The 12,035-nt window shown below is 41.2% G+C and overlaps 1 protein-coding gene across 1 annotated transcript in view; it reads left to right on the plus strand.

Moving 5' to 3' along the window:
* Positions 1–11,188, plus strand: part of Trim37 (tripartite motif containing 37) — a 91,694-nt gene extending 80,506 nt beyond the window's left edge. The window contains exons 22-24 of the mRNA XM_029483551.1: positions 484–602; positions 6,974–7,084; positions 8,755–11,188. Of these exons, the coding sequence (XP_029339411.1) occupies positions 484–602; positions 6,974–7,084; positions 8,755–8,837 (313 nt within the window). The 3' untranslated portion in view covers positions 8,838–11,188. The remainder of the gene's footprint in view (positions 1–483; positions 603–6,973; positions 7,085–8,754) is intronic.
* Positions 11,189–12,035: the final 847 nt, after the last annotated feature.

Here is a 12,035-nt window from a genome sequence, read left to right on the forward strand (position 1 = left end):
AAAAAAAAAAAAAAAAAGCAGAGGGACTGGAGAGATGGCTCAGCGGTTAAGAGCACTGGCTGCTCTTCCAGAGGTCCTGAGTTCAGTTCCCAGCAACCACATGGTGGCTCACAACCATCTGTAATGGGATCAGATGCCCTCTTCTGGTGTATTTGAAGAGAGTGGCAGTGTAATGACATACATAAAATAAATGAAAAAAAAATAACATGTTAAAAAAATAGCAAAGAGATCCTACACACCTTCTCTTTGTCGCCTACTGTTAACATTTTATAAAACTATTACACATTGTCATAAACAGGGTTTGGGAATTTATATCAAAATCTTTTATTCTGAATCTTCAGTAAAATTTTTAAAAAGGCAAATTTAGAATTAAACACAAGTAAGTTTTCCATGCTTGATTCAAGGCTCAGCTTTAGGAAAAAAAGAAAATTATTATGTCACTATTAACATTTGAAAATAGCTTGTTGTTTTTCCCTCTTTGAGGACTAATGCAAAGGGAGGTCGTCTGGAAGGAATGCAGATGGCAGATTTGGAAAGTCATTCTGAAGCTGGGGAGGTACAGCCCACGCTCCCTGAAGGAGCCTCAGCTGCCCCTGAGGAAGGTGAGCATTGAACAAGGCCGGTCAGGACCAGCGAGCAGGAGACACTGCGTTCTCAGAGGCTATAGCAGTAGGTGGGGATTCATAATAGACACATATGTGTAAAACAAAACCTTACTCCTCCAAACAAAAAAACCAGCTAATTAGAATATTGTTAACCCTTTGTTTGAGGTCAGGTTTTTGTTTGTTTGGTTTTTGTTTTAATTTTAGAGACAGGGTTTCTCTGTGTAGCTGTGGCTGTCCCAGAACTCACAGAGATCTCTGCCTCTGCCTCTGCCTCTGCCTCCTGAGTACTAGGATTAAAGTTGTGCACTACCTACTACCTTTGAGGTCCATTTTGATTAATGTCTATAAATTGCTTTTTTTTTTTCATATGTATGTATATGTGTGTGCTAGTAAGTTCCCAAGGAGGCCAACAGCGTTAGCTCTCACTAGGGCTGGAGTTACCTGTAGGCTGATGTGCCTGCTGTAGGTGCTGGGAACTGAATTTAGTTCTTCTCTAATTGTTGTACTCACTCTTAACTGGAGTCATTTCTTTAGCATTCCTTTGCTCTTATGGAAGAATTCCTTGGCTCAACTGTTTAGCATCCCCTAAAACAACCTGCTTCACCTCTGCAAATGAGCCTCAGCTATAATTTTTAACATTTCTTCTAAGATACCAAATAAAATATCTGGTTATTTTAGCAATACACATTATTTAAAACAATCTTATATCTTTTATAGGTTAGCAAAAAAAGAACAACTTTCAAAAATATTTTGATTTCCCCCAGTATTACTTTCCACTTCATTTGAATTTCAGTCATTGACGAATTCTTGTTTTTAACACACAGAGATGCTAGCATATACTTGTGGCTGTCCTGGTCAGTGTAATAGTCTGACCAGGGTAATAGTCCTTGAGACACATTTGCATAGTGGGCTACAGGTACTAACTAATAAAACAAACTAGAGCACTTTTTTTTTTTTTTTTTTTTTTGAGACAGGGTTTCTCTGTGTAGCCCTGGCTGTCCTGGAACTCACTCTGTAGTCCAGGCTAGCCTCGAACTCAGAAATCCGCCTGCCTCTGCCTCCCAAGTGCTGGGATTAAAGGTATGCGCCACCACCGCCAGGCAAACTGTAGCTTTTTTAAGGTATGTTGTGTATGTGTGGTAGGAGGGGAGGGGCGGGAAGAACCATTTAAAAAGTAGAGATTAGATATTGAAGACACTGGTAAATAGCCTTTGATAATATTGTGTGATAAGTGTTCTGATAGAGGAACTAAAAGTATATCATCAAAAAAGTTGATATTTACTAAGTTCTTGCTATGTTATTCTCAAAATTATTCTTTATAGTCATTAACTTCTTTTATTTCTGATTTTACAAACAAGTAATTTAAGACTTAGAAGTAGAACACACATGATATGCACTCACTGATAAGTGGATAGTCCAGAAGCTCAGAATACCCAAGATACAATTTGCAAAACACATGAAACACAAGAAGGGGGAACAATACCCAATGGAAGGAGTTACAGAGACAAAGTGTGAAGCAGAGACAGAAGGAATGACCATCTAGAGACTGCCCCACCTGGGTATCCATCCCATAAACAACCACTAAACCCAGACACTATTGAGGATGCCAAGAAGAGCTTGCTGACAGGAGCCTGATAAAGCTGTCTTCTGAGAGGCTCTGACAGTGCCTGACAAATACAGAAGTGGAGGCTCATAGCCATCCATTGGACAGAGCACAGGGTCCCCAGTGAAGGAACTAGAGAAAGGACCCAAGGAACTGAAGGGGCTTGCAGCCCCATAGGAAGAACAACAATATGAACTAACCAATACCCCCAGAGCTCCCTGGGACTAAACCACCACTCAAAGAAAACACATTGTGGGACTCATGGCTCTAGCTGCATATGTAGCAGAGGATGGCCTAGTCGGTCATCAGTGGGAGGAGAGGCCCTTGGTCCTGTGAAGGTTCTATGCCCCAGTATAGGGGAATGCCAGGACCAGGAAGTGGGAGTGGGTGGGTTGGTGAGCAGGGGGAGGGGGCAGAGTGGAAGGGATAGGGGATTTTTGGAGAGGAAACTAGGAAAGAGGATAACAATTGAAATGTAAATAAAGAAAATAATTTTAAAAACAATAAATTTTTTTTTAAAAAATAATTAGAAATATAACTTACCTCACTGAAAGTCACAGAAATGGTCATTGTAAGGGTTAGAATTTGAACCTAGAGTCGGTGCTTAGAATTTCCATCTCTGTCTGCTTGAGTTGTAATGTACCCTTGGAAACTTCATTTGAAGGCAGGAGTAGATGTTAGTCAGGTGATGAGCCAGTAAGTCTGAGGCCAGAGTAGAAGTAGCAGTCAGGTTGTGAGGAGTAGGTTTATCTTAAATCCATGCTTTTTAAGACCAAAAGTCAAGTTAAAAGGGGGGGTGGGGAAAAGTTCTTACTGTGTCAAATGGAGGAACTGTTCTGTCATGTTGCTGTGGCTTCTCTTCCTCCTTGAGGAAGAGGTTGTCTGAAGAAACTTCAAGGCCTCATTTCTCTGCTGTAATAGCTGGGAGTTTGGAACCACTAAGATCATGGGTTTGTTTGTTTTTTCTGTTTTTGTTGTTTTTAGGTTTGGGCTTTTGATACAGTCTGGTTATCACATTAGAATTCAGTCCTCCTGTCAGACCTCCCAGTGCTGAGTTGTAGGTGTTGTTGTAGGTGTTGTCAGCACGCCTGGCTCCCAAGTAGTCTATTACTCCCAGGTATCAGTGGATGTAATTGGTTTGTTGTGTTTTGGGTTTTTTTTTTTAGACACAATGGTCATAAACAGACCCATTCCTTTCTAACTGGAACTAATTGGGACAACCGTCTATTTGTCTTCTTTTTAACGATTTTATACTGGCAGCCTAGTTTAACAACAACAACACACACACACACACCATTGATAAGCTGTACAATTCTGTAAACTGAAGACTGAATACCCAATCCAGAGAAAAGCCTTGTCACAGCTATTACAAACATTGCTCCAGACAGCTAACAGATGAGTTATACAACCTGTGATGGCTTACTAGTGCTGATCACCTTTAGGGTAATCAAGATGAGCTGTTCAAAAATAAATAAAATTAATGTAATGAAAGTAGCACCCTTGTTTAGAAGTCTTAAGTGAGACATGCCTAAGTGTGATAGGGTATTTTCAGAGTTAGAAAACTTAGCTGTTCAATGTGGGTATGCCTCTGTATTTCTTTGTTACTATGTTGCCCAGGCTAGCCTTGGACTTGAACTTCTGATCTTCCTGACTCTACCTCCAAAGAACAGGGATTGTAGGCCTGAGCTGTAAGCTTGCTTACTTTTCATGTGTTCAGAGTGGAACCCAGGAGTTCAGCAGAGCAGCTACATCCTGGCAGCTGCCTTTCACTCCCCATTTTGAGACAGATTTTCACTGTGAATAGCCCAGGATGGCTGTGAACTCATAGCAGTTCTCCCTCCTGAGCCTCTCGATGCTGGGATTGCAGATGTGAGCCTCTTCATTTGGCTGCTAGTTGCCTGCCTGCCTGCTCTCCACTCTCTCTCTCTCTCTCTCTCTCTGTCTTCTCTGTGTCACATCAGTGAATAGAAGTCTCAGTGAAAATGACAAATAGTTGCCTCCGCTGCAAACTTGGTAAGAACTCTGACTCACATCCTGAGGATTCATGGGCAAGGCTTGTCAATTCTCTATGTCTTTAGCAACAAGGAAACTCAGGGCCAGCAACAACTTCCTAGCTTGATCTTGTATCATTTGTTCATGGACAAGGAAAAAAAAATTTGGTCCCACTCCACGAGTACACAGTCTTTCAGGGAAGGCAAGATTTTTAGACAATGTTAAGAGTCCTTTAGAACAGTGGTTCTCAATTATGTGTTGTAACCACCACAGGATTGCATATCAGATATTTACATTACAATTCATAACAGCAAAATTATAGTTATGAAATAATAATACTATAATTCTGTGGTTGGCGGGGGTCAGCACAACATGAGGAACTGTATTAAAAGCCTGCAGCATTAGAAATGTGAGAAGCGCTGATTTAGGAGGCAGGAAGAAGGGCAGGTGTAAATTACTAGTATAAATAAATTGCCTGTCTCTCTCTCCATGTGAATTCCCGAGCACCTAGGGTTATTTCAGGATTGTATCTCAGCTGGTTGACATTGATGCATCTCCCAGAGTTTGTTCTAGGTTGCAGTTTTTGTTTCTCACTGCAATATTTCTGAAATACCATACAGTTAATAGGATCTTATAATCACTGTCAGTGAGGAAATGTATGGCTGCAGTTTGGAGAATCAGCCTGGATTTGTTTGTAGGACCAGTTCCATGAAGGGCCACAAGGTGGGAGTGGTGGCTCACAGACGGAGCTAGGGTTTGCTTTGTAAAACAATATAGTCTAGCTGGGCTCTGTGGCTCATGCCTGCAATCCTAGCTGGAGCTGGAGGATTGCCTCAGTTTGAGGGCAGACTAAGCTATTGTTGGTTTTAGGCCAAATAATACTACAGAAAGAGACTGTTAAATACAAAAAGAAGAAGAGAAAGGAATACTTGTATATTCCCCTCTTGAACACGTATTTTGTTTGATGTGCTAACAGCTTCCATGTGTATGTGTTTTTTAATGAAAAGTGGAGACATTTCAGAATGTCCAGGTCTAGCTTTGTATTCTGAGTACTGAAGAAAGAAATGGTACCTGGATGCTTGAAAATATACAGATTTTGTTTTGTTTTGATAAAAGAATTTTACATTTGAAGTTCTCTTGTTAGCATTGTTTATATTAAAGCACACCATTTTGAACCTCCTTACTTCCCCAAGAATTCTTATGATCTGTCTTGGAAACTTCCTCAGAATTCTTTGACAGTGAGTATTTGTGACAAGTTTAAAAGTCCTTGCTAGAAAATTCCAGTGTCTGTGTCACCATGGAATTGATACCCTTCTTGGGTTCTGGATTTCATTGTGAACATTTTAAATGATGTCATGAGACTTGAGTTGGCCGGTTCGGTGGCACTTCAGAATTTGACTCCAGCAATAGTCCCTCTCTGGTTTAGTTTTCAGAGTCCTTCAGTAGCTACGCCATGAATTTTGTAGTTGATTGCTGATTAGTGAGAATCTGCCCTCCAGAGAGAATGTCTACATTTGCTTCTTTTAAACAGCAGTAGCTCTTGGACAGGGTTTATGGTAATTTCCTGAGATTTCAACCTCAGGTTTAAATCCCAAACATATTGGCCGCACATAAGACAATTGCTGTAGTGTGTGTGCTTTGTGTGTGCAGGCCTCTGCGAACATTGCTGACCTAAGCACAGCACTTAGACTTTAGTTTAAACTCAAAAGGAAGACATTTATTCTTTTCATCAAGCCTACCGTAAACATAAAAGTCCTTGCTGTTTCCTTTTGTGTGTATTATATGTGATGTACCAAGGGCTTCCATGTGCAAGGCAGGAATTAACCTATTCTACCGGAAGACTTGGTTCCCTCCTTTCATCTTCTGCAGGCCCTCCTTACTCTTGTTTTATACAACGAGTGCATACACACACACACACACACACACACACACACACACACGCACACACACACATCTCTTTAACAAGTGCAACCCACACACTTCAGATCTGCAGGAGCTGGGGCTGACCTGGAAGCATCCTCCCTGGAGATTATTAGCTCTCTCTAGCACCAGAGTGAGCGACCCAGGGAAGAATGGAGTTGATAGTCCTGCCCAGATGTGACACCTACAGACCATAACAGTGACCAGAATGGCAAGATATCCCAAAGGCACAAAGGCTCAGTCGATGACTGGTTGACTGTGATTGATAGAGTATTTTGTAACAGCTAGTAAAGTGGATTTGAATGCTCCCAACACAGACTGATACACACCTAAGGTGGTAGATAAGTCAACAACCTTTCTGATCTTTACATATTATAAATGTATTAAAGTAGTATGCTATACCCTATGTATAGTTATTAGATATTAGTGAAAAATATATACACTGAGTAAAGTACACACAAATATAAAACAAGGGACCCAAATAGATCTGAAACCAATTTACTGCCGGAATTTGTTGGAATTTTCTATTATGTTTGCCTGTATTTATGGATATTCCAGCTGTAGACTATTAGTTCTTATAGTAAATCAGATTGAAGAGTGCCTGGGTTTTGGGTTTTTGTTTTGTTTTGTTTTTAGAACATGCTAAGATTTTCTCACTATACTAGCTACAGAAAACTTTGAAGGATTATGATACCCAGTTCTAATTAAAGAGCACAATAAAAGCGCTGCTTCTCTGAGGCTGCAAAGAATAGCGACTGTGGCTGCTGCTGGACTGTATCAGTGTAAGTGCAGCAGGACCCCAGCTCCACATCCGTGGATTCTCATCATACCTCCCTCCCTTCCCTCCCGCCAGGAATGAGTAGTGACAGCGACATTGAATGTGACACTGAGAACGAGGAGCAGGAAGAACACACCAGCATGGGCGCGTTCAACGATCCGTTCCTGGCTCAGCCCCCGGATGAAGGTGCAGCATGCAGTCATTTTACACAGGTTCCTAACAGCCCCGCTGCCGCTGCCTCTGCCACTGTTCCCTCTGCTCTGCTGCCTTCACTTCTTTTTTAAAAATTACTGTCATTTGTGAGAGACCATTCTGTGGTAGACAACGAGGCAAGTATCAAGAAAGTTGTTAGCTGCGTGAGTACTGCGTCCTGCGTGGAAAAGCCTGCAGCCTGGTGTCGGGTAGCCTGTGGCCAAGGGTACTTGAGGACCCAGAGTGTTGAGCAGACACAGTGGGTTTGCTGTCCACACCTAAATATTCATTCTGCACCTGAGCTGCAGTTTCGTATGTTTGGAGCTTTTAGTTTTTGTTTTCTATTTTTCCTTCTCTCTTCAGATTTTTTTTGTTTTCTATCATACTTTAACCTGTGAAACCCTTTTCCCCTTTTCATTTTTTAAGCACACATACAAATCCTGGAACCCAGTTTCTTGGGGTTTTGGGTTTTGTTTTGTTTTGTTTTTTTGGTTTTGATTTTTGTTTGGTTTGGTTTTGGTTTTGATTTTAATCCCCTCCAAAAAAGAATTCTTGGTGAAAAAAAACTAACAGAAATCTGTTACTATTTTCCCCCTTTTTAAAAAACTGATTTGTGCCAAGAGTGGTAGTGCATGACTTTAATTTCAGCATTTCGGGAGACGAGGCAGGCACATCTCTTGCATTTGAGATCAGCCTGATGTACAGAGCTAGTTCCAGTACAGCCAGGGATCCAGAAACCCTGTTTGTTTGTTTGTTTCTTTTTGTTTTGTTTTTGGTTTTTCTTTTTTTTGTGTGTGTGTGTGTGTATGTGAGTGTGAGGTTGTGCATGTTGGTGAAGGTGTGGAAATTAGAAGACAACTTTTGGGGAGTCAGTTCTCCCTCCACTCCGTTTTGTGGCACCCTTTCTTGTTTCTGCCACCATATTTTATACTCTAGACTAGGTGGCCTTGAGATTCTAAAGGACTCTCTTGTCTTTGCCTCCATATTGCTATAGGAATGCTGAGATTACTTGTGTCCCATCAAATCCATGTTTACAGATTTAACTATGGTTGACGGGCTTACATAATGAGTGCTTGTACCGCAGAGCCATCTCCCTGACCCTTCATCTTTATGGCAGCTCAGTTTGCTGTGATGTGAATGTCTCTGTCTGTTGTGCTTTGAGAAATGATTGCTGCTGTACAGATGGAATGTAAACGGATATAGTGTAGTGGAAAATGCACTGTGGGGGCCAGGCTTCTGCAGGGCTTCCTGACCCTTGCTCTAGTTTCCTTCTCAGTCCAGCAACAAGTTTCTGGTGGTTTGTATGTCCTGAGGCATCTTTAGTAATCGCCTCTGCTTCTAAAGAAGTGTCCGGCTCTGAGGAAACTTATTTTGCATGCTGGTAGGATTTGCAATGATGACTGAACAGGCAGTTCTGTTGAGTGGGGAACAGCTTATGTCCGTAGACTCTGAGGCTGGGGAGTGTCTGAGGCTTGGGTTTTTTTCTCTCATCATATACATACAACTTATATCATAAATTCTCCGAAAACAGGCTTGTTTCCCACCTAGCATATCTTTCTCAGTCAGTAAAATATTTGGTAAGTCACGTAAAGGCTAGGCAAAGAACACATGCCTCATGACATTTGCTTTTATTTAAGTTTTTTTTCTTTCAATCTTTTTCTTAGATTCACATTCCAGTTTTCCTGATGGTGAACAAATAGACCCTGAAAATCTGCACTTCAACCCTGATGAAGGAGGTGGAAGGTAATTTGCAGACATGAGAGCCGAGCTACAAGCTACCTGGTCCCTGAAATTTGTTGGAAATTGGTGCTCAAAATTGTCAGGAGTCAGATAATCAGACTTATTTAGTCCCATTTCTTTTTGTCATCTCTACCTGAAATAGCAGTACTGAAACTATTAGAAGGCACACAATTCCAGCAGGGTGCAGTAGTATATGTGGAAAAGATTAAGGCAAAGGAGTTCTTTCCAATAGAATGAACTAACAGTGTAGTGCTCAATTAATTTAGCAAATTAGTACATTAACAAAGGCAGCTTGTCTACTGTAACAGAAAGCCAGCGAAGTGCCAGAAAGTACCTGAAGGCATTGCGTGATCTGACCTGGCTCAGCATCAGTGCTCTTCTGTCTTTGACTGACACATGGTTTAGATGGCCATAGTTAGGTTTTTCATTAGGCTGTGATTTCATTAAGGCTTGTATAATAGTGAATAGGAAGAGTGCTTATAAACAGATTTTGCTCAGTGGACACTTTTCCTGAGTAACTGCAGCAATGTTAAGACAGACTCTTTTCTTTGAAATATGACGATAAGACCAAATTTTATGTTTTTCTCACTTGTTCAAGTATTGGCATACCTGGTAATGGCACCCCTTCTCTCAGTTATGTGACCTTTACAGGTGTCATTTCAAATGAGCTCAGTCATTGGGGATTGGTTCTATGCATGGTCATTTGAACGCATGTAAGATTACTTAAAGTTGTTCATCTTTTCTGCTTCCTGAAACATAACTGTAGTCCAACAAATATTTTTGAACAATATATTTCCATTCGTTGGACATTGATTTCAGTGAGTGCATTTAAAGATTTATGCATATACATGAAGCTGTGTTCAAGGCTTTCTCCCATATTCCCAATTAGCCCAAGCCCCAAATGATTGCCAAATTTTGCTACTGTGCTCCTGCGTTTGTGTTTGAGCTGTTGTATGTTTGTGAATATCACACTTAAAGCTGGCCGAGAGACTGTTAAAGAAGCGTGGATGTACATAGGAGAGCATCCCTCTCACCTGCATGTACTTAGTGACTCTCCTCTGTGTCCCATGGTGATAGCTTGCTGAATGCTGTGACTCATAGTTTACTGTTCTCTTAACAGCTTGCACTTTTCGTTAATAAAATTAACTTGAGAAAATGTGCCTCTGCAGTTTATTGAAAGTGGGACCAGAAGCACCCTTCCCCCTCTTAAATTTTTTGCTGTGGCTGTTTAGCAGTGTAGACAAGGGCATTTTCTTATGGCATTGGGCTAATAATCATTCCTTTTAAAACCAAAAGATTTCTTCATAAATAATAAAATATATGGAAAGAATAATTCTTACTCCAAACCCTAGCCATCCTATATACTAAAATGTCCAACAAGTAGGTGGTGTTTTACTTTTGGTATTTTGAATCTTCTGGGGAAGAGGCTCAGAGCCCTTGCATGCTAGACAAGCATGTTACTCCTGAACTAAAGTTGTCCGGCATACCCAGTGTTTCAGTGATGGCAGGAGCTGCACTGTGGCCACCTTGACTGTGCTTGAAGGCAGGTAGGGAGAAGGGCAGAGGCATGATGGTCGAATCCCTTGCTGTGTCTGCTTGCCCTGTGCTCTTACACTGTGTATCAGATTCTTCCCTAATCATCCATCTTCCCTGCATCGCTTTATAGAAACAAAACAAAAAACCTTTTCTCTTTTTTGTTGGACATAATTTTTTATTAGTTTTTCTGTTGTACTTTATTCAGCATAAGGTGTGTTTGTTTTGTGTGCATGTGTGTGCGCATGTGTATACGCATGTACATGATAGAGAGGTCAGAGGACACCTTAGGTGCCATTCCTGGGTAGCCATCTACTTTCATTTTACTTGAAACCTTCCTTAAATACCTAGTTATTTATCTTAGGGGTTTTTAAATTTTTATGTGTATGTGCATGGGTGTCTGAGGCCACAGCTGCACCTGATGCTCAGGTGCAGGGAATCCCACTCACAAAGCCTCTGGAAAGCTGTGAGAACCCAGCCACTCACCTCTCTAACCTTGGTTTGCCTTCTTTTCCCTTCCCTTTCTTTCTTTTTGTGGCAGGGTCTCACTATGTAGCCCTGGCTGGCCTAGAATTCTCTTTGTAGACGAGGCTGCCTCTGCCTTTTCATTTCATGTGCCGGGGTTAAAGGTGTGAATGTGAGCAAATTGTTTATGAACAATTCTGACAACTTGATTGAATTCTTCTGTAATCCTTGAGATAGACAAGTTGTGTATTGTTCCCACTTGGCAAATTTGGGGAGACTGTGCTGCTCTAAGGTTGGACACTATGCTTTTTTCCATTCCTTATGCTTAACCAAACACCAATAAAAAGCTGAACAATTGTCCTGTTTTGTTGTTTTATTTTGAGATAATTTTAGATTTCTAAGAGTTAGGAAAATTGTGAGAATTTCCATGTAGCCCTGGCCCAGCTTCTCCTTTTGTCAGTGTTATATGTAACCATGGCACAGCAACAGTGATGTAATGAACCTTGTTTGCAGTGGTTTTTTCTTTTAAGACAGGGTGTCATGTCCAGGTTTGTTGTAGATGACATGGATAATCTTGAATTTCTGACCCTGTTGATCCTCCAGCCTTCAGCTCAGGAGAGCTGGGAGTATAGGCCTGTGCCACCATCCCTAACAAGTGCTGGGTTTGAACCAGGGCCTTGTGCATACTGCCAACTGAGCTACCCTCTCAGCTTCACATTCGTCTTACATCGGGCCTGGAATTTGCTATGTAGACCAAGTTGGCCTTGACCTCACAGAGATCCACCCAATTCTGCCTCCCAAGTACTGAGATTAAAGGTGTGAGTCACAGTGCTTAGCTAAGCTATGATTCAACTTTCTGAGGAATTTGTATGGGAAAATCATGTTAAAAGCAAACATGTGAGAATGAGGCATGTGCCTACTGTTGCTATAATATCATATTCCTCTCAGCCGGTGGATGAGGATGCATATAAGCTTTGTTTTCAAGCCATCCTAACGTACCTGCACTGTTGTGGAAACTGCAGTCTCCTGCCTCACTCAGCGTCCTGGATACTAGGATTATTGACATATGCCTCCTTACTCAGCTACCATGATTTTTCTGTTTGGTTTGTTGTTGTTACTTTGTTTTCTAGAGAGAAACTGTGGGTCAATAAGTACTCCAGACCAACCCCACAGGGCTAATTGTAGGCTTTGCTCCTGTTTATAAATA

Source organism: Mus caroli, chromosome 11 (assembly GCF_900094665.2).
Source record: "Mus caroli chromosome 11, CAROLI_EIJ_v1.1, whole genome shotgun sequence".
Classification (NCBI taxonomy): domain Eukaryota; kingdom Metazoa; phylum Chordata; class Mammalia; order Rodentia; family Muridae; genus Mus; species Mus caroli.